Source organism: Bombus vancouverensis, chromosome 17 (genome assembly GCF_051014615.1).
Source record: "Bombus vancouverensis nearcticus chromosome 17, iyBomVanc1_principal, whole genome shotgun sequence".
Classification (NCBI taxonomy): domain Eukaryota; kingdom Metazoa; phylum Arthropoda; class Insecta; order Hymenoptera; family Apidae; genus Bombus; species Bombus vancouverensis.
Window position 1 is genome coordinate 2,589,775 of NC_134927.1, and position 23,750 is coordinate 2,613,524.

The following is a 23,750-nucleotide window of genomic DNA, read 5'->3' on the forward strand; positions in this document are numbered from 1 at the left end:
GGATCGATTCGTTCGACGAGTTTGTACGGTTTGGAAAGTTGGTGGGTAGTAGAGTGCGCGGGCCAGATGCCGTAGCTGAAACCGGAAGAGCACAAAACGGGCAGATGCGATGCAGTTGGCCGCAATGGCGATAGAATAGTGAGGCTCTGGCATAACGCGCATAATAACGCGCGCTCCAGGCCTTCGTAAAATGAGATACGACAGTAGGCAACGAGGCGTGGGAAGGAGACGGCAGGGAACCACGTGGAAGAGTGAAACAGAGTGAACGGGACAGACAGAAATAGATAGACGCCAGGGAACACAGAGGGGCAGTGCCTATCACTCGGAGAGATCCAATACAATGCGAACTATTGTACCCACGTTCGCCATCCACTCCAATTCCTAGGCTGGAGATATGCAGCTAGCTCGATCCTGCACTTGCTGCGCACGCTGCATACATCTATTGGAACGTTACACATACCTACCAGTGTGTCTATAGTACGACTTCCGCAAGGATACGAATGAGTTCAAAGTGGAACGAATGAAGAGATTATTTGACATTGTAGCCTGGCAAATGACATGTTTTATAATTCGAATTCATCGACTGCACAGAAATAGCTTCCTTAAAGCTAACACTACCAATCTGTAGTGTACTGGTAAGTAGATGATTATACCTATAACTAGTATGATAGTACGAAAAGGAATAGGTACAGACAAAACCTACCTATATATATATATATATATATATATATATATATAACTATATGAGTATAACTAGGGTCATATCATATATATATATAGAATATCATCTTATTTGCATATGTGAATTTTACGCCAATACGCCAGCTTATCTTTATGATTGTGTCAAGAGTGACACTGGCAATAGGAGTAACCTCTCCTCACAACCAGTTAACCGCGTTCGATCTGTATACACGTCAATCCAAAACTATATTTCGGCGTGTTTGATGCGAATACTTCGCATTCGTGCGAAGTAAAAAGTTACCATTTACTATAAAAACCCAAAATTTTAGTAAAAGGTAATATAAATTACATTTACTGGTATATTTCCCTTATACTTCCAGTAAACCTATTACGTATTTTATAAAAAATAGTCTGATCATTTGATTATTATCTTTGATCTATCGGTTATGCTCCGTATAATTTATTGCTTTTTATAAATGGAGTTGATTATTTTCCCTCATGCATCTCCCTATTTGTGAACTTTCCCGCGTATATCGGCTATTTTACGAATTGTTTCGTGTATTTTACTTTGTTATTTCTTGGCAATTTTTGAGTTTTTAATAGCAATACCTTTTTCAACAGTGAATTGTTAATTTTTTATTGAAAAAAAGTAATTCTTCCTCGTTTTGCTTTATCTTTTTCGTAAAATTTATAATAAATTGCCCTGCGTCCGACGCGTATACTCGTCATTGCTTGATTGCAACTACGCACCCCGTAAGGGATTTTTTAAGCCAAACTCCGCAGTTGACAGATTGAGGAATTCCTCCGGCAATACCGAACTTTGTCAGCATGTAATAAAAATACCGTCGAATCAAACAAAAATGTCTTCATAAACAAGCGTGCAAACATCATTAAAAAGCCACTTTCGGGGTTACGAGACGTCTAGTGCATAATACTGTATAAAGGTACAAAGAATCGAAAATTGTTGCCAAGAGATAACAGAAACGCCGAGAATGTTTCAACGTGCGCGTACTTCTATGAGAAAATGTGGCAAAGCGTGTGTTTAAATGAACAGAGGACATATTGCGCACATGCAGTCAAAGATAGTGTCTTACTGACAAGAAACTGACCTCGTAACTCAGAAACTAATGCTTTTTAATCCATATTTATCAAGACCTTTCTCGCTTGTTTCGATGATTACTATACGTTCCCAAAGTTTCCCTCCAACTTTGATGCACATCCTGTACGCATTTAGTGGTCGTAAAATTAGTGGTTGTACGTTGTATCGATAGAAAATAAAGAAACTATTTACCGTTCGCTGACATGCTAATTCGTGTCTTTAGCATAATTTATAAAACCGCCGATATAAATATATGGAGCTATACATGTTTGTTTATGTTATGCAATGTGTACAAAGTGTTTTACTTACATTGTTTCATTCAATAGAGTTCTATTCTTAGATTAAAGATAGATTAAAAAAATTAAATATCTTTCTTACGCAATCTTTACATACGATATCAGGCGGAGGCTCCTACAAATACGCGTTTAATCGATAACAGAACCAGAAAATTCCAGAACTTTCAGAACTTTAAAATTTAATTTACAAACAAACATTTACACGTTCATATTACGTGTTGTAACGATATCTTATGTATCCTGTCCCAAACAATTACATACCTATTGCATAATATTTAGATGCAGACTACTTATTTCAGGATTTCCAAAGAATCTATAAACCCGGTAAAATTAAAGTCAAGAAGGAGTGTGCAGGAAATGTTTAAAAGTTTATTTCTGTATATTAACATTTGGGAATATTACTTGAGGATACATTTTATTTCCGTTATTTAATTAATACGAAATAAAAAGGTAATTACCTTTTCGTTACTCCTCTTACGATTTGGCTTCAAACAAAAAATGTCTATCTACTTTGTTCTAAATTGCTTATGCACGTACATATCTGTTTCAAAGATACATAGAGCATGCATGCATGCATATTATATGTTTGAATTCAATACTAAATTTTGACATTTCACAGGAACGTAAGTAGTGAAAGTAAATGAAATACATCCGGGGTGATCACGCTATCAGTTTCCAGCGTTCTTCTCCCAAACGACAAGTATCAGGAAAAAGTGAAGAAGGAAAAGGATGAATAATTCGAAGTAAACTACATATTCACGATAATATTTTTTCCGCGAGTGCAAATATACAGGATGGTTGGTAACTGGTGGTACAAGCGGAAAGGGGGTGATTCTACGCGAAAAAAGAAGTCGAAAATATAAAATAAAAATTTTTCGTTCGAGGCATTGTTTTCGAGAAAATCGACTTTGAATCTTCGCTCGGTACGCGTGCACTTTATCGCGTCTCGTTATAACGGATCTCACTGTAGATCGTTGTACCGATGGAAAAATTAAAAAAAAAAATTACAAAAAAAATTTTTATTCTATATTTTCGACTTCTTTTTTCACGTAGAATCACCCCCTTTCCGCTTGTACCACCAGTTACCAACCACCCTGTATAACAATTAAGAAAGTAGTTTTCTGCATATGTTAAAATGCTATGACGTTATCGATATTTGGTTTTTGATCGAATTTGCACGTGATTATATCTATGAACGTACCATCCGTTGAAAATTAAAGGAGATTTTGTATGATACATGTGTTTTGAAGGCGAAAGTGACCATATAAATGATCACCTGATTGAAAAGGAACGATGAATATCGTCTATCTATCTACAATAGTATCTATTTGCAAGTAATCGTTAATATTTCACATTGGTGAATATGTTAAAAATAGCAGTTGAGATTGCGATGGAGTACTATATATTTTGCTAACACAAGATGAAAGAATAAAGAAATCGGTAACCAAAAATCTAGAAGCATGTATGAAATTTGCCGTCGTACGATCGTTTGAATACATTTTACGAGGGTAAAGAAACGTAACACGTTTCTAAAATAAATTTAAGTTTAAGTTAGTTTAAATGAGCATAGGTTGCTACAAGTTATCGTTTGGCGTCGTTTGTAAGAAAGGTAATCGGAAACCTTGGAACCCCATAAGCCACGCGAATAATCAGTAAAATTCTAGTACTAAAATAAATTTTATATCATTTCCAAACAAAATCAAAGTTTAATCAATTCTCTATCTTCATTCGCTCTTACATTATCTGTTACATATTAAATTTAATAGAATAACCAATTTCGTAAACATTGTGTTGAAAAGGATTACCAAATTCTGTCAGATGTCATTGCGGTTCAGACTAGTTGTTGTTTACTCGATTTATTTAAAATACAGGTTTGTGAGACTTGTCTGTATAGATATTTACTTTAGACAGATATTACGTTGTCGCTGAATACTAATGCATTTTCATTCATGACGTGATTTCCTTCCGTGTCAGCACGTGACTAAACTGTACACTGTGCACGGTATCCTAAAATTTCTTGGATTAAGTGATGGTATATTCATAGAAATGATAGTGAATTTTCTGGTTAATAACATTCATAACATTTATATACAGCAATAATATAGGTACAATATTAAACAATCTGATATTAAACTCTTCTATTGAATTTCGCTATAATTTTTAAAAATTAAAGTTTTATGACCTAAACTTTATATTCATAATTATGTTACATACAGTTGCATTTTTGATATTATTTGTGATTATTGATATCAGCTATCATTAAAATAGAAAGGATAAGTGCCAAAACGTTTTCTTACAAGATTGCACTTCAGAAAGTCACGCATACACACATAAATATCGGAACACTTTAGCCGATTTGTAACAGCGTAATTAGTAAAATGTATACATTAGTGTACAACTAATCGTTAAAGGCAATACTTAACATTTTTTAATAGAATGAACAAATGATAAAATTTAATTGTAATTAATTTAATTACATTTATTGTAGAACAATATTGTAGCCTTGTTTATAATTTATTGGCCAATATCAACAGATGTGATTCTAACGCGTTCTTTAATATTTTTCTGTTTTCTCCGCAGAAAACGATTTAGAGGTATAAAATTATAAACGTGCAGGCAGACAGATTCTTGAAACATTTATGGGTCTCATATTTTTTTGCCAGGTCACATAATTTTTCCAACATAAGTAACTGCAGAGAATATACTATAGAATATCCTTTAGCTACGATATTATACTTGTCTTTATAACGTATAAAGAATATTTGCATAGAAAATTAGTTGGAAAAGAATTCAACAAATTTGCAAATTCCGCGTTGTATTTGCATTAATTTGCACTACAAAAAGCTAATAATCATACATCTGCGATCCGTAACTAGAGAGAGTATACATATCTACGATATACAATTTATTATTGTCCAGTATTATTTATTTATTATTAGGTAATTTAAAACTAATTGTGCAACTTAAAACAAACCTCTTTCTTCGTGAATTTATTATCCACTTAAAACTTTTTCTTTGGTATTGAAGAGGTGTCAAATCGTGTATGGATCAGAAAATAGCGGAGATGAATACGAAGTATTATAAAATGTCACCACAGGACATTATCAGGATCAGGTAAGATTTACTATTTATATCAAAAAAAGAAAAAAAATAGAATTGCACAGATAACGTGGACAAAAGGACCAAAAGAAGAAAAGGAAAATAGAGAGGTAAAGCAGTGAGAGACAAAGAAGGACGAGTAACGGAGAAGGAATTAGTTGTTAGGAACGAGAGAAAACAAGAAAGATAATGCTGGGAAATGAAGAGATTCGGTTTAGGATTTCCGCAATGGGGCTAGAAGATCGAAGATGAAATAAAATGGGATGCAAAGCTAGTGAGGGAAATAGATAGATGGTGGAAGATAAAGCATAACCGTTGGCGAGAGAGAAACTGGAGAAAAGGAAGGAGAGAGAAACAAGGTAGGAAGGGAACAGGCGTTTACGTGCGCCAGACATCCGATGATGCATAGTTGCTGTTGACATGCTGGAATGTCAGGCTCACATGACCTCTCGAGCACAGCCATTATCCGCAAAGCGACCCCCAATTTAGGACAATAACCGCTTCGTAGAGTCGTGTAATAATTATTGGCCGGTTTTCGGGTTCACCCTTTTACCCCCTTTAGTTATCAGCGCCAGCATTTTGTCACAATCACTGCCTAATAATTATTTGGAACAGTAATATGTATAGATAGTCATCGCAAGGAATAGCTGTGTATTTTGGCCATCACCTGTGATTTTACGTAGTAAATATCGATACTATTATACTATCATACTATCTACATCCTACTTTTGTATATCGAAAGAAGCCATTCTAAATTTAGTTGAAATAAATAATAGATTTTATTAATTCGTAAATATAAGTATCTATATTTTTCATTGCTCTGAGGAATCATGAAATACAGAGTTGTAAAAGTACAGATTACAACGAAAAAGGAGAGGAAATAATTGCATGTATGTATACATGTATTGGAAACAATATCCGAATTGATTAAGAAACTTTTGTATTTCGCGTTTCTTGCGAAGAAACTCACAATCTCAATGAACTTTGCACACTTGTTTGCCTTGTGCACTGAAATTTTACACGTGCCCTTTCGAAAACTATGATTTTCTTCGATTCTCTTGATTCTTTTGTGCAAGAACTGCAATTTAACATATAATTCGACATCAGCCGTTTAAAAAATTCTCTTTCGTGTCACTGACATATTTCGATGGCTCGAATCTTATGTTTGAAACTGTGACACAATTCCCGCCTTGTCTTATACTGCGTCCCCTCGACAGAAGCGACATTTTCGTCATGAATATTTTGCCAATCAGGTGACGATCACATGTCGGTTGTACGATACTCGTACGACGGCAAAGAGATGGTTATTCGCAGATAATCGATAACTGTTTGTCTCCCGCATGATAAATAATGAAAAAATTAATGGAGTTTATCCGTCAATATTTATTTTTATATAATGATATCGATAAAACTTTTGTTCATCGTGATATGATTGACTGTATGTATGACGTGTGAAATTCATATTCAATCGCTCTCCATTGCAGATTTTTATGTATATTCAATATCTCTTTTATTTCACCAAATAATTTGGTTTTATCATCATCTTGATTTTCGTAAATATAAACAAACGTACACTCGTTTCTTCGATACCAAATTCTGATTCTGCTCTCCTATTCTCTTCGTAGAGTGTGCCGATATATTGCTAATGTTGTGTCGATGTGATATTATGAACGTCGATATGTTAGGTATGCGACAAATAGCATTGTGGATAACTGAGCTTGGTTGAACTTATGCTCTGCTGTTAAATAAGCGGCAACCTCAAGCCGTTAAATGACCGGGCAATTACGATTGGTAAATATTGCGTTTAGCGAACAGCGTCATACGAAGGATGTAATATATTTATAGCAGAAATACAAATATAATTGACGAGAATTATAAGTATACAATGAGACAACCATAAAGAGGCAAAACAAGTCTTACAACTAAATGAATATAATTAGTTAAATTTACAAGTTTAATTTCAGCCTTTTCAATACTTTTCGTTTTAAGCTTATAATTAAGCTTAACTGTCACGTAAAGCTTAGGCGACAGCAATTTCATCATTCTTATTCAAACAAAGTCATTATCCTCGATGATTCATTACCAGTCTTATCGACGTTATCAAAGTTTGACAACGATTTAAAATAAACAATACCATTATCACTAACTGCTCTTTCGAAAATATGCAACTCTTTTCTATTTTACAAGTTGATAAACAAGGTACGCGTGCTCCTGTATAGGCTGTATGCAATTTCCTATAGATACTGAAATAGTATGCGTAACGTTTTCAGAAATAAAGCTACGATATATCGATATGATATATCGAATAATGATAAAGCGGAAAATCAAGCGATGAAACGAAATGGGATATTTTCTGTAAAATATAATTACTTAATTAAATTCGAAATTTGTAGGATTTCAGTGAAAAGATAACGCCAGGACAATTAACAATAAAACGTGACTCGTATGACGCAATGAAATATACGTGCATAAACTGTCTGAAAATTACATGAAGCACGAAACAGCTGGATGACAGCCAACATGAACAGTAAAGTAACAATATTGTCCTCATTTATTTGAGATTTATTATATGATGACATTAATAGAATGCACAAAAAATTAAACCATAGCGTACTTCGACAATATTAGCACCCTTTAACTGTACTCTTTAGCGACTATATCCTTCCGACATGTTATTACCTTCTTTTAGAGATTCACAATTTTTGAAAGGAGGCTCGTAAAGAATTTGTAGAAAATTTATGATAAGAAAGTATAAATTGTCATTTCAAGTAAATTTTCATGTTGGCAAGAATAGCTTTTAAGGATACAATTGTGTGATGTAGATAAGACAGAAAAGATATATGGAAACGATGTGGAGAACTGTAATAAAAAGGGAATAAGAAAATCTAATCAAACTTTAGTACTTATACAACAATGTTCCCATCCTTCCTATCTTTAACCCCTTTGCTACCGCAGTTTCAGAAAAAAATCACTGTTTTCAACTCAAGTTACGTATTTTCAACTCGATATTATTTTACATAATATGACGTGTATTTTTACATATATAACAATAAAAAATATCAAGTAAACATTCCGAACGGCTTTGAGAATTCGTCGTATATGTGTACGTCATATGACACTGCTATGACACAATGTTCGACAATGCCGGACCAGTAATAATTTGTCGTTGTCTATAATATACAGAAGAATATCGATATATCATCTTCAATGAAAATAAATAAGATGTGTCACACATGTGACACTGGACTATGGAAAGTAACTAATGCGTCACATACGTGTGACACGTGGTAGCGAAAGAGTTGAAAACATTTTCTTAACAATATCAAACAACAGATCTGTGGGGTTCGGGTAAAAGTCGTGTCTAAAAGAAATTTCTTACGGGAGCAAAGTCTCGCCAGGATTGCAGCTAGATTCTCCAAGGTCTAAAAACGTATTGGAACTGACTATTGGTATATAGTGTAATATTTAGCCAGCATTGTGGTTTGGTCGAAATTGATGCGGTGTCCAGTAGTTTAATGATGTTCGGCTATGACTGGCTGTACCGTATTTCAATCTGGTTCGCCTCTCATGTTCTTTAAGACGTGTGTTTACGCTCCTCCCGGTTTCTCCGATGTAGACTTTGCCACAAATACACGGTACCTTATATACTCCTGGAGTTGATAAAGGCGACAATAGAACCTTGGAGAAGATAAGGATTTGGACGATTTCACTGTCTAGTTTAAAAACTATATTCTAATATCGCTCCTTTTTAAGATTTTGATAATGCGGTCGATAGTATCTTTGATTTGTGGGAGAAAGAGCGCGATGACGATTTTTGTACGGTTTTCCTTGTTCCCGATTCTTTCGGACTTTGCATCCTGTCGGTCGATCGATTATTCTTCGTTTTCGAATTATTTTCAAATACAGCTTAAAGTTATTCGCAAAGATATCAACGAACATAAGTTTCATACAGTGATACCATTAAATCGATAATCACGAAACGAATTTATTGCAATTTCAATGTACCTTACAAGTTTAACCGAATCGATAGCAGCCAATCCTCGAGCTGAAGTACATCATTCTCGACGAACGTACAAATCGCGCGATACGACCGTTTTCCAATCAGTAAGCTCACTCATTGACGGTCTAATTAAACCTCTTCCCCATCTATCGAAATTCTCTGCATTCCAGGTGTAATCGGTTTAATCATTTACGTGCTGCAGTATACGCTGCTTAATTCTAAGCGAATCCTTGAAGCTCTATGTACCCGGTGCGTACGCTCGTTGAATATAAATCTGTTACACTTATTTATTATTTCATGAATATGCATTTCTTTTAAGACAGGCTAATGGCTTGTCGCGATATAGAAAAGCACGCAACGGTATTTATACAGGCTAAACATCGATTAAAACATCGATTGAGAAAATATTGACCACGCCACTTGAATTTAACTCCGATCTTATTATTATCCATTTTCAATTCTTTCACTAGACGCGTACTAAACATCACATTCAATGTTTTGCTTCAAATCAAATTTCAATGTCGAAGCTTGAAGATTAACAACATAAAGGACTAAATATTATATGTTTTTTTTATATCTTCAAATTTATGATACAATGAAACATTTCAAACGTACAGAATTATTCGAAAGGAGAATAATAAAATGCGAAGATCTTCGGGCCTCAACGTCTTACATAAGGCAAGCTATACATATATTAACCAACTTTTTTACATTGTCCGATATAATTATTTCATTCGTTGTTCTGAAACATTCAGTTTATGATTAACATAAAATTGATATTATCAACAATTAGAAAGATATTATTAGTGTAAGGATAAAGTATTTACATTAATATTGGCACATTCTTTGAAACAGAATAACTTGTTTCTAAACCCGTACCAAATGATTTCAGCTCTTTTGAGAAGTTAAAAAGATTAGTTCGCTAAATAGATGATGCGCGAAGTAAATTTCGAGAAAATTGCAATTGGTCGGAATTGCGAAGATGATAGCAAAGATCACTTTTTACAATCTTGTTATTCGAACTTAATGAATTAGGTTTTGCACATTTATGTCAGTACGCACATGCTGAAAACGGGGTTAAAAATGACGAAAATCGCATTTTTTTGCGACTCTCGGCCTAATATCGAGATCGTTATGTCTTTCCATGCCTGTCACTTGTTTCCGTATCGACCGATTTCGGTGAAATTTTACTCCCTTCAGGTATTTTTTCCCTCGCAAACACATTCACGAACGGCAAAGTCCACTCGCTTCAGATTCGCCAAATCCACTAGATTCATTCGTCCAATCATTAATTTACGATCACTCTTACAAATAGAAAATTCTGTTCAACAATGTATTGTCTGGAACTTTGAAAATTGCTTTCATGTTAATGGATCGTATTATCGGTATTTGAAGTTTGATTGTTAACATCGTCTGTGACGTATCTAAAGAAACCCTCGGAAAGAGATAACACGTTATCGACGCATTGATAACCAAACAGCACATTGTTTGATTAACAGGGCGTCAGTTTGTTTGAATTCTTCCACATCCGTGTATTGCTATGGGGAATTATCTGTCAACCAACTATATTCTTCCTGAAGAAACACTTGTCACTTATGTGGAATTAACATACTTAAAAAAGAACGAAATACAGTAGTGAGTAACAAAAAAAAAAAAAAAAAAATGTTCGAATTATGTATAAAGTGCATAAGTTTTGTTATTGCATAGTGCATTGAAAAGTTAAAAGCATAACATTATCACAAAGGAATTTCATTTAAAATTAGTAACAGAATGGAACCAAATGCGAAAGTGAAGATTCATAATTTTTTCAATACTCTTTCTCGATAATATCATTTCAATATATAATAATGTTACATACATGCCAAGTACTATGTATTAAAGTTACATTAATGCCCTAAACAAAATCTAAGCTTTCATTGTCATGATTATAACTAAGGAAACACATAATTTGTAAATTTAATTGTAAATACAAGATATCAACAAAGGAGAACAAAATTTCATTATTCTACAAAGTCTTTTTATTGTAGTTCGTGACTAAAATTCTAAATTCATATTTTCAGTATTGTTAAAATACTTGACAATGTAAATCCAGGAAAACTTTGTGAAAATATTCAGCATCGTTTCACTATTGACGAAGTCGAAACCATATTGCCACAAATTCGAGTAAGTCAACTATTACTTCATATTTCGGCTAACTATAGTAGTAAATAGAAAACTGTAAATATTTGTATTTATGATATATTAGTGTTAACATTTAGTATTTAAGATCTGACTGAAGTAATGACAGTTTATGAACACTTTTATAATAATGAATCATCTTTCACCTATCATTTTGATAAGAACGACGTATACGTGTATATAATATACACATCTTGTTCGTTAATGAAATACAATATTTCATTTTGTCGCACTGAAATTAGCCAACTAGGATTGATAGAACATTAATCCGCGATAATTGTATGCAATTTTACATAACGTTTCATTGGTAGTTTGTGCATAGAACACAAATTTTCGAAATTTATTAATTAGGAACGAAATATGTTACACATAGCAAATTTCCTAATTATGTCGAAGTGAGTTGAAGTTTTACATCATTTATTTCATGACATATGAGTGACATTCTTAGAACTTGCAAGCGAATGCCGCCTGTTAGATAGTAAAATTGATATTCCTCTTTCTGCATAGTTAATAGTAATAAATAGTAATACATAGTTAATAATGTAGTGCAGATAAATTATATCGTTCGATACTGTTTAATTTTCAATATTGTAATACCAATTTATTTTAGTGCAGCCCATTTCGTGATTCGATATATCGAGTATTTTCTTCACAAAAAGACAATCATTTAAGTTTGGAAGACATATTGGATTTATGTTCTGCCTTCTCTAAACATTGTCCTTCGAAAATTCGTGCTGCTTGGGCATTTTACATTTTTGGTAAGACACTATTTATAACTTAAAATTCAAATTCTTTTTAAGATAAAACGTTAATTTAACAACTTAATATACGTTTGATAGTATTTTGTATTTCTTTGTACCAGCGCTTTTTAAACTTTTCCTATTCGCAACCCCACTTTGCCAGGGAAATTAAATATTAATTGGTAATAAATCGCATGAATTTTAAACAATTCTTTGTTACATTTAGAAAGTTATTACTTATTATCGCTTGTTAAGACGAACTGAAAGCATATTGACATATAGGGACATTTGGTAAATTTTTTTAACTTTTTAATTTTTTAATTTTAACTTTTTTAGTTTTTGTAAATGTAGCACGTAGATGTTTCCTTGTTTGACAGGGCATCCGTATGTACAACAATTTTAAGCGTAGTCAATTTGTGAGCAAAAGTATCGTTTTATTACTGCGACAGAGGATGATTAGTATGTCTTCTGTGTAGTCTTCTAGGTAGATTCACTGTGTAGAGTTTGGTAGTTAGATCGTTAGGATGATTGTCTAATCTGGTTTTGTATTTGCCACTCGAGTGTATAATTTCCTCCACGACTAAACTGATTCTCAGATCTTCACGGAGTTCGTCATTTCGCACATACCACGGTGCGTTTACTGTGGTCCTGAGCACAATAGATCGTAGTAAAGCTTCTAATTTAGCGATCTGCCTTTTAGCAGTCATCCCCCCTCCCCCACAGCACAATATCTTACGCTCAAATGAGTTTAACGATTGTTTTGTAGACGACAAGTTTATTATGTACACTTAATTTTGCCAGTGTGCTAATGAGTTAATATTTTAATGGTTCTTATTTAGCTTACTTTCCTGTTTGTTTGTCTGCCTGGGTGTAATCTTGCAAGCGAGATTTCAATCAAGTACAGCATAACCATACAACATGTAACATGCAATAATAATACAGTATAAAAAGAGAAGAAAATAATTGAATGCACTAATAATCACATCATTGAACAAATATTGCCAAAAATAAAAAACTGGCGGACTTGTATTAGTTTAGTTCCAAAGTTTCCAGTATTTCAACACTTACAAAGACTCTCTATTTGATTAAATAAATCTCGGGCTCGTGATTCGAATCAAATATCCTTCCATTTTCACCTCGTAATCATTAGAAAATCGCCTTTGTTGCCGTCATTAGCTTCATCCAAGAAGACAGAAGAAGTGTTGGAGGATACATTGCAAGGTTAATACAACCAGTCCACCAGGTTTTTATTTTTAATAATATGTATTCAAGAATCGAGTGATATTCTATCGTGTGTACGATTCCCGCATGTGCTCAACATATACAGGTTACCTCGTGTATCATTATTACATCGAATTACTTAATGACGCCAGGTTAAGAAACTTATTTTCCTCTTTTTAGTACACTTTTGAATAGAAATTATTTTCTTTATTTTATTTTTTCACTTATATATATTTTATTATTTTCTGTGATTTGATCAATCTCTTTGCGTATGCGTTGTTTTCACGTTAGTCGAGAATCTAAGTGCATCCCTAAGTAGGTAACTATTTTTGATCGAATCGTAAACAGTAGAATTCATATAGAAAGGTAAAGATGTCGATTGCTATGGATTAAATTATGAAATATCTAACTTCCTTTCTTTGGACTTGTCTGAGGACAAAATTGATTTGAAACAGAACGTATTAAAACATGAAGTTAAACAAGGGGAAGACAGAAACGACTTATAATCCTCTTCGATCGCAAATGCCTATCCGATATTACAGGCGCATCAGGAGTTCGCTCGATTTCGTTAATCGGGATCGTTTAATTTCACGGTGCACACGATATCGCGTCAATGCTCGTGAAAGCAGAGAAATAATAGGGCTGAGCGAGAGTCGAGAATAGCTGCATACGTAGCTACGTGAAAGGAGTGAGAATACAGGCGGACAAGAGGAAGAACAAAGTCAGCCGAATTGGAAAAGAAGGTAGAAAGACGAATAAAGAAGCAATAAGAAAAACGAGTGGGCATTTATTAAGTTTAGAGTTGAGAAACATGCAGGAGCAAATACGTAATAAAAATGTCAGTGGATAAGTAAATTAAAACATGTTTAAAATTTTAATGTTTTAAGATTTCTAAGGTTCTAAGTGTTTCGAATATTGATACAAATAATTATTCAAATACTTAATAATTGTGTGATGAAAATCTGATTGAAAATGAATAAACGGTTAATTGCATATTTATTAAGTTACTAAATGTAAAGAAACCAAAAGAATTTTATAATCGTTCAAATTAGATATATACGAATAGCAACAAAATATTTATAAATTGATGTAGAATCGCTAACTTAATTAAAATTAATTGAAATATGTGCAAGGTCAAGATCAATATAAATTTATTTTCTATTGCATCATATTCTACTCATCACGAGGATCGAAAGCCTGAAACGAACCACGCATCCGAATAAAACAGAACTAAAGAGGGTGTTGTTGCGTTAATCTACATTGGATAACGCAATGACGACTCAATTTAGGTAAATTCAACGTATTTCCGTTTCATTCCGTTTCCGCATCTTGTATAGAGAAATGTATATTAGGTTACTGAACTGTTCGAACGATACGTAGAATAGAGTCAGACAACTCTATACGAACAACGGCACCGTTAATACCTTCATTTCCAGACTTCGACGGCGACAATCAAATCTCAGTGGACGATTTGATCGAAACTGTGCACAGATTGACACGGTGCGACCAGGACGAACATGAAACCATTGATTCGGCGACAGCGGAACACGTCGCGCGAATGGCAAGTTTTGATAATATTTACTTCTATGAGTTGATTTTGCAGGTAAACGAACAACGTAGCGCAGCAAACGTTTCATTCAATTAACGATAAATATTACCGCTACGTATTATCCGTATAATCGTTACTTTTATTTCGCCAATACAATGAACATATTCCGAAGAATAGAAACAGATCTGTTGTCTTAAATCTTGCAATAATAACTCTTATCTCTATAATAACAAAATTTTATTACATAATAGTAGAGTTTCTACCTCTATTTTCACATTTGCCACCTAAAATTTAACGATTAATTAAAATTTGCACTGTAGTTATGTTAAATCAGAAATCATTTAAAGATACAAGAAGATAATTTGCATGCTACAATGCGGACCATAATGTAGTGATAAATTTTTGGCAATTACTTGCAAAGCCGATAACCTCACTGATTCGAATAACCTTGAAATATGTTGCGAAGATCGACATTCTGAACAACTTTTCCTTATACATATATTACTGTCGTTCGGTCTTAGCTTCCTCATAGCGTCCATACTTTTCTATAATCCAACCAAACTAAATTTCGATAATCATTTTCAACTCGCATGAAAAATCAGTGGGTTAAGTTTGGTTTACATAACTATAACGCCAACTGTGCAATAAGCTAAGGTATGGGATAATAAGACAGATACAATTCGTATTAAGCTTTATATTATATTATTGTTATTCGAAATTGAAGATACTTCAACCACGATATTGAAAAAGAAAATTATGAGAAATGGAATCTTTTGCGAATATCTTGGAAACTAAAGTAACATGCGTAAGGAAAAGTTGTTAAAAATGTTAACCTTGATAACATATTTCAAGCTCATTCAAATCGGCGAGACGTCCGCTTTGTAAATAATTGCCAAATTTGTTTCCTTATTAGGACTTTTAAAGATTTTCGGGTAATCTGCATATAGCTACCTTCTCACTTTTTTCATAAAACGCTGTGCGTTTCTATTTTTCGTAGAATAATAAATATTTTCACAATGAACAGTACAAAAATGTGTAGCTGCATAATAAGAAGTGTGCGAAGCGATGTGTGTTTGTATTACTAGTCAAATATTGGAATCATCCGGTCTTTGACCGCTTATTTCTACTCTTATTTTCGAATTGATTATAACATACGTTGCAATAGTTTGTTGCTCTACATTTCCTAGTCTAATCGATTCATTTATACCTACAATTAGTTACACGTAGCTACGGTGGAGTTCCGTTTATACAAACTCCATTTATATAAACGAAATTTTAGTTCGATTATTATTATTATTACATATTATTTAATTCCGTCGAAATAGAAAAATGTAAATTGTACAGCGTAAATACGAGAGGAGTTGCTTTTAAACCGTCCCAACATAACATATTATAAAACCGCTTCTCTGCTCCACTCGTTACGATAACGCAGAAACGTTATTAATTAGGTCAGCTGTCGCCAGTAGTAATCGATCACCAAAGCCAGTTGATTTACGAAGAACTCCATTATGCTCGTCCACATGCTTCTGTCAGCAACGAGAAAATTCAATATATGGTAACTGGGCAAGAATTCCGTGTTTTCATGAAATACGTATAATACATCAAAATGAATCGATTATCTCAGCATGTTTTTATTTATTCTACTTTGCATCTGTAACCGACTCAATTTTGCATGCAACCGATGATACTGAGTTTTCGAGTAAATGAATATCCAGCAAAATTGTGTACTATGTTAAAAAGTTAATATTACAATTACAAGAGTAGGTATCGTATGAGGATTCAACGATCGTTTCGACTCCAACGTAGTGGGTTTTTCCTGGAATTTCCTTTTTGCAGGAATACGAGGTTTAATAGTAATAGTTAACGTAACATAACGCGTCTCGATCCTTACACATATCTATAATATAATGGTGAAGGGGAGAGAGGGCGTATGATGATAAAGAACTTTGTTTTATGGAATAAACACTATAGAACTGGGGGGGGGGGGGTTCCCCGCCCCTCACCTCAGTCCGAACAGCGAAATAGTCTGAACATTGAAGAATGTAGCGTCTGCCGCGTAACTTTTCAGAGAAACGTCTTTGCGCGTTATGCATTTTGTTTCTAACAATGTTGCAAGTGCTGTATAGCGTTTCGGATGAACGTGTTTTGCGCGCTATACGTTTTACAAATAACGTTTTGGTTTTCTTATGTGGAACGTTGCTGATGTCCCAGCTGTTATACCAGCTGAGCTATAGACGTCTGTCCTTGTCGTCCAAGTTCAACCATGGAAACGGCGGTTCGAAGATATAGCGTACTAATCGTTCGTTATCGCCAAGTATGACTTTTATCATGAATTCTTCCTTCCGCTCAAATCCTTGGATGCTGACGATAGCCATCTTCATTGTTTCCTTTTTCTCTCAAAAAGGTTTCTTCAGGGACGTTCGTCGAAGGACTGTACTCGACGTTGCGATCGTGGACTATCTTAAACAGTACGCGGTGATGTTTGGAGACATGTTATCTCAACATTTAGAATCGATTGTCGCGTCAACCGCTGCTTTACAGTCTTTAGAGATTCGGTTTGCCGAGAACGGACGACGAAGTAGAAAGTCCGTGATATCGAGCAGCAGTCTTTCGTATCCGTAATAAGATTCGTCAAACTTTGCGTACATATCGTAAAGTACGGCATATTTGCGTCGATCAGAGTCGAGATTCGGATCGTCGTATGGATACGTTGCAAAATTTAAATAAAGTCAAACGTTCGTCGACATACAAAAGTTAAAAAAAGTAGCGTCCTTTCGGGACGTTTACATAGCAAATATTACGTATCTCGGCTTTTCTAATTGCGCCGCTGCTTTTATCAGCCAAATATGTTTCGTAGTTGTTTGCAATAACGGATATTCGTGGAGATTCTTGAATCGAAAACCCATGCCGATCGATTCGCTGCTGTAGAGAATACGCAACACGCCAACTTTTGCTTCAACGTAACGCGCGGTACGCTCCATTGAACTTTATGTAATTTCAATTTAGATTTCAAAGCAGCGGCTGAGTACAACGCGTTCGTATCATCGCGTGCGCGAATTAAAACGAGTTTGTGGCATGCGTTTATCAGGACACGTTTGTAATCTTCGCAGAAGCCCAACAACGCGTCGAGCGGTACACAGAAATTGAAATCTGTTGTTGCTTTGTGAACACTTTTTGTATAATTTACATACTTCCAAGCTGCGTTCTCTAGTGCCCTACTTCCCTCTCTGGATAGACTCGAGTAATTCTTCAGTGCAATCGTTATATCGAGACTTCCGAGGGGATCTCAACACCGTTCAATTCGTAACGAATTTCGTCGAATGTAAACGCGACTCTATTAGTATCCAAAATTGCATCTCCAATGGTATCCTTCGACTCCCCTTCCAATAAACTCAGTTTCCCCTTGACGTACAGAAAACATCTACGTTTTAGTACATAGAGGTCCGGCTGTGGTATAGGCGTTCTTATTCCATCGCTGTTTTTCAACGTGGCGTTAGCGTGCGGATTATAGCATGTACTTCTATCTTCGTTATACAATTTCTTGTTCTTCTTCTTTTCTACCGCCAGATCACCGCTAGTCCCAGCAACTGTGGGGATCTCACGTTTCGCACGTTCAATTTGGTCGTCTTTACCCTTTTCTTTTCTCCAATCAAGGGGTCGAAAGGTTTACAGGTAGTCGATGAGATAGGTATTTGCGTTGCGTTACTGCCAGTGTTGTTATTGTTGCTGCTGCTGCTGCTGCTGCAGATAAGGATACTATTTCGTTCTTATCGATCGCAAGCTAAGCGTATTCTAAGTCAACGTATGTGTATTCGCACCGTTATCTCTTCTCCCCGAAAGTCTTACGCACTCTGATCGGACTCTAATCGAATGGAGATTCGAACAATCGAATCATCTATTTCTCGCACGACGATCGCTAGGTAAATGATTCGTTGCAGCGTTTCCTATATCCTATGTCCTGGAGGCACCCTCCGAGTACAAACTTGTAGTTACTGTACGAACCGGTGATTACGTTGCATTCTATTTGAATCACGTTTACATTTATGATATTTGCAGGCTTATCTGACACGTGCGACGTATTGGGCGATAGGATAGGATCCGCAGAAAATCCTAACGAGATCCCACGTTGTTCGATTTCGTGAAGTTAACTCTGTACGAACTGAGAGTTTAGCTTTGCATGCTGTTGTTATTTGTTCGCAAAACGATAGGATATTCATCGTCGTCGTCCTTGATCATTGATCTGGTCTTCCAAGGATACATGTTTGTTATCCTTCGCCTCAGAAATTTATTTACCGCTTCTAATTCGTGCGAACCGTCCGACGAACTGAACCGCGATCTCATCGTCTTTATCGCGAAAATAAAATTTATCGTTGCTACGCTCGACGTTGGGAATCGTGCTACACGTCTCGAAATATACAAGACCAAGCTCGTACTCGCCATCCGTCAGATCGATCAGTGGAAAATATTTCGCCGAGAGCACGTTACTCCTGCCCGTTAAAGCAAAGGTGAATGACATGTTCGTCGTCGTGCTATCATGAATGTCTGGCGAAAAATGAGATACATTACGAGTGTAGTTTAGATTTATGTCAGATATTCATGAAGAAATTTTACCCACAATTGTCCACATAAGCTCTCACTGAAATTTGACATTGTGTACAGTTGTACGTGATTCTCGTGTTATTCCCGAAACAATCGATGAGTTTTCCCGGTGCTCGGACTCCGCAATGTTGTCAGAATATTTAGCCGTGGATCCTCGCTTTGCATATGCCACTCAATGCGTGCTCGGACTGTTGTCTTTATCGAAATTCACCATGTTCAAGCATTTGCTTGGTCGAGATTTCCTCGGTAAATCATCGCGCATAAACACTCCGCGAATGTACCGCGATTCCTTACACCACTTTTTCAGTTGAACCAACTATACGAAGTATAGTCACGATTTATCGTTCCTATTTCCCGATATTCTTTTTCAATTTTAGCATTTAGTTCTTTCTTCCTTTTCAAACCGCTTTCGCGCTTATAAGGTAATAGATTCCATCGCACGATTACGACGTTACGCTTCTTTCAGCTGTTTTTGTGCCGTCTACGCATCATTTACAGCCTTCGCCACTACGGCTGCACCGCCGATCAGTGCTCCTACGGCTGATAACGCTGGAAAGCAGGAACGGGGGTATGCCACTGCGTTTCGCATTTTCTCCCTTCCATCAACTTTCGATGCCATACCAACTTTTGTTTCAACCTTTATAGCTGCCCATACACCTGCTCATATGATGCTCTTTCATCTAGCGACTATATTTTTCATTATCCGTTGATTATACGTTGTCACGCGCGTTTAGCCAAAATTCTGTCCTTCGATGTGTTTGCGTTGGAAGTAGGCGATGCTGTGCTTTCTGCAAGTCGCGTGCGGCGAATTCGCGCCACTATCTCTAAAGCTGTAGCTTCACAGGTAAGATGCGTATCAGAAATCATACCCTGTTCAGAAAACCTGTCCCTTTCGTTGCACACATAAATAACAGTTTCTCAACATAGGTGGAGGTCCATATGCGTTCTCTGCTTGGGAATATTGTAATATACGATGTACCGTAACTTTTCATTTGTTGGTCAGCTTTTACGTTATCTGAGCGAAGCTTAGTTCTATAGCTTCCTGGTCAAGCAACTTCTCCCACACGGTACATATGTCGAAGATATGCCGAAGTGATCAAGTAACACTTGCACTGGTATGTACTTGAACCGTTCGAAAGTCAAATCGTGTAAAATTTATTAGTTTTAATACCGCAATCTCTTTTTTTAGAAGGAAAAGGGAACAGCAAACACAAATGCTATTTGAGAAAATCCTACAAATAGAAATTCTAGCAATAAAAGTCATTAATTCAAAATTCCAGTCATAAAAAATATACTACAAAAAGTTCATTGATGCTATTCATATTGACATGGTTATTTTTAAATATGTCAATAAATTATGCAATTGCCTCGTATAGTTATTTTTGAACGTAAAATATGAAATCCTAATAATCTATTTAGATAATTTATGAGATCAATTTCATAATCTTGCCTTTCAAATAAACTTCGGTATCTATTCAAAATACAGGTCTCTATTAATTTGTCAGGTTGATAAAGATTGATTTTAAACGTACGTGGCATTGATTGAGCGGAAATCCATTAAACCGTACCTCTTTTTAAATAAAATTTGTCAATACACTATTCTACTTAACTGAAAATAAGAAAATTGTAATAAATTACTAATTTCCAGTTTGAAGCGATCGGTGATTTGCATTATTTCGTAAAACCAATAACGTAGAGTATTACAGCAACAAAAAACATTTGATTAATTTCCTAAATATGTCCTTTGAAAGAGTTGAATTATGTACTGAATTATTGTATCATATATCGCACGTTTATATTCATTATGCGCAATATGTTTTTTAACTTCTTTCTGAAACATAGAAAGTAGAAGTATACTTTATATACTAATATAGAGTATATTCTCTCCTACCAATATGAAGTTTATTTCTCTTCTAAAGTATAGCAAGGAAATTCCATTTATGAGTTTTTTTTTTTATTTTACTACTTTATTTCTGCATGTAATATTTTAACAGCATTAGACTTTTCTTTTAAAACATTGTCGCACGCTAAGCCACATATTTTTTTCTCATATTTAATTTAGTTGTAAACGAATCAAGTTATTTCTAATATTGAAATCTACACTATGATTAATGTTTCGTTATTACAAATTATACCGGAATTATTTTCTGTAAAAAGGAAGTCTTACTGCCGCTAACGCAAGACAATGAATAAGTAAATAAAGTAATAGTCAGATTCAAAATCGTAATATAACATTTTTTATTTTCTAGACTATTTTCCCCGAGAATAACATAACATCAAATTCTAAAAACGTTTATTATACTTAGCTATATGTATCGAACTGTAAACATATGTAAACTTGAAATCCGATTTGATTCAATTACACAGCCGAAAATAAAATAATTCTAAAAGTTACTTTAAGGTTACAAGTAATGTTTCTTGAAACAGAAATAGGAATGTATATATAGATTCTCCTTAAAATCTATTACGATAAAAGAATATTTTGTATGCAAAGATTCTATATATAATATAATATAAGCTTTTCTACTAACGTTTCTTTTTCAACTTCAATAGATACTTCAAGAGATGGTGTTCACCCAACAGGGAAGCATTTCCTTCGAAGAATTTATACGTTTCGCTTCGAGAATTGCAGAATTCTCGTCAACATTCTCCTTTCATTTTAATGTTTAATTATGCTCATATTATGGTAATTATTTCTGTAACTTTGATATGCATATTGGAGCAAATGTACGACTTTGTACTCCAAATTCATGTGCATGCATATCATTACATAATTAAGTAATAATTATATAATTTTCTCAAAAAGGCATTTTCACAAATTAATTCCATTGGAATGGAATTATCGACCACTTCGTAAGGAAAAAGACGCGCATAGATGTGCTTTGCATTGAATTTCACATAATATATTCAATTGCATGTTGCTTTACAACTGAAAAATGTTATTATTCATGGTTACTATTATATTATTGTACATGGTAATACAAATTTATAGCACTGTCGGGGGTATGCTTTTAAATACGCATAATTATCGATTTTGTAACCTTAGCGATATAATTAATGTTTCAATTATTAGATCGTATCTCCTACATAGAAATTGTCGATATCCTAAACGAAAATTTTATTATATGCAGGTCGATATACTTATTGTCATTTATTTGATAAGAAGAGTTCATTTCTTAGAAGGATATGTAGAATAATAATGGTATCGATTACATTAGATTGGTGGAAAATAAATGGCCCATCGGTATTTACATTTTTAATTCATTACCAAAATATACAATCTTACTTATTATTAATTTTTTAGTAAATAATCACGGTTATCAACTATTTATGAGACTACCTTAACATTTTCTTTTTTTAAAAATATCTATCAATTTACCGGAGCATTCTACCTTATGAAATTATTTAATTTTCTCCAAAATATAACAACAGATGACGCATACATACATAAACAAATTCATATTTCAACTTTATAGCATTTACAGCGATATATATGCACGTATATACAACTAACTAATAAAGATAATTAGAAATGATAGACAATTGACATTATAACCGCACGTTCTAAACAGCGATTTATTTCCCACCAATCCAACAACCATATAACAAAAATGTCACATATTATCAATAGATATAATATTGTAAAGGAATTTATGGTATGTATGTATAAGGATGAGAGAGAACGAGAGAAAGAGAGAGAATTTGTTGCGGAACAGAACAGGCAAGTATTGTAGAAATTTGTAGATTTGCTTGTCTTGTAACCTCATAGGGGAATCAGTAAATTAAACTGCTACTAAAAAGAGATCCAATCTTTTTCTAATATTTAAATATACATACAATATTTAGCAAAAGAATATTTTTTCCAAGTATGAAATAAATACTTATTTCACATTTTAAACAAATATTTTCCGAGTGTACAAGGAATACCTATTTTATATTATGTAGAAATTATTTTTTTAGAAATATGAAACCAACGAAGTTGCTTAATATTAGAAAAAAATATTTTTCTCGAGGATATAAAATATACATACAAGAAATAATCATTTTATATTAAAACTAAAATATTTTCCACTCTTCTTTAAATATTGGGTAAATTCTACCCTCTTTTTTATTAACAATACTGTATCTCATTAAAAAATTTACTTTATTTTTCGCCGAAAGAATTATTTTTCTAAAAAAAATTTATTTGACATTTCTTCTAATTCATTCTATCGTTTCGCTCGTGCTTTACCTAACTGTGCTTAAAAATTCGTACTTGATAAATAATAATACTCGCAAGAAATAATTC

At 34.2% G+C, this 23,750-nt stretch overlaps 1 protein-coding gene and 1 long non-coding RNA gene across 3 annotated transcripts; both read left to right on the plus strand.

Annotated features, from left to right (window-relative positions):
• The first annotated feature begins 226 nt into the window (after positions 1–226).
• LOC117161818 (uncharacterized) lies at positions 227–2,899 on the plus strand. Its single transcript, XR_004465093.2, has 3 exons — positions 227–635; positions 2,376–2,526; positions 2,696–2,899. It is a non-coding gene; the product is annotated as an uncharacterized LOC117161818 (long non-coding RNA).
• Positions 2,900–10,664: 7,765 nt separating this feature from the next.
• LOC117161817 (calcium and integrin-binding family member 3) lies at positions 10,665–23,493 on the plus strand. Of its 2 annotated transcripts, XM_076625976.1 has the most exons (6): positions 10,665–10,810; positions 11,236–11,338; positions 11,964–12,111; positions 14,751–14,875; positions 22,016–22,148; positions 22,269–23,493. In XM_076625976.1, the coding sequence occupies exons 1-5, from the start codon at positions 10,716–10,718 to the stop codon at positions 22,130–22,132; spliced, it is 588 nt and encodes a 195-aa protein (XP_076482091.1). In that variant the 5' UTR covers positions 10,665–10,715; the 3' UTR covers positions 22,133–22,148; positions 22,269–23,493. The 2 variants fall into 2 exon arrangements, with proteins under 2 accessions (XP_076482091.1, XP_033199445.1); XM_033343554.2 differs by having other exon boundaries at positions 22,016–23,492.
• The last annotated feature ends 257 nt before the right edge of the window (positions 23,494–23,750 follow it).

Coding starts and splice junctions, on each gene's coding strand:
- LOC117161817 (XM_076625976.1), top strand. CDS start 10,716: ATGGGGAATTATCTGTCAACCAACTATATTCTTCCTGAAGAAACACTT. Junction 10,811..11,235: donor AAAAAGAACGAAATACAGTA/GTGAGTAACAAA, acceptor TCATATTTTCAG/TATTGTTAAAATACTTGACA. Junction 11,339..11,963: donor CCATATTGCCACAAATTCGA/GTAAGTCAACTA, acceptor AATTTATTTTAG/TGCAGCCCATTTCGTGATTC.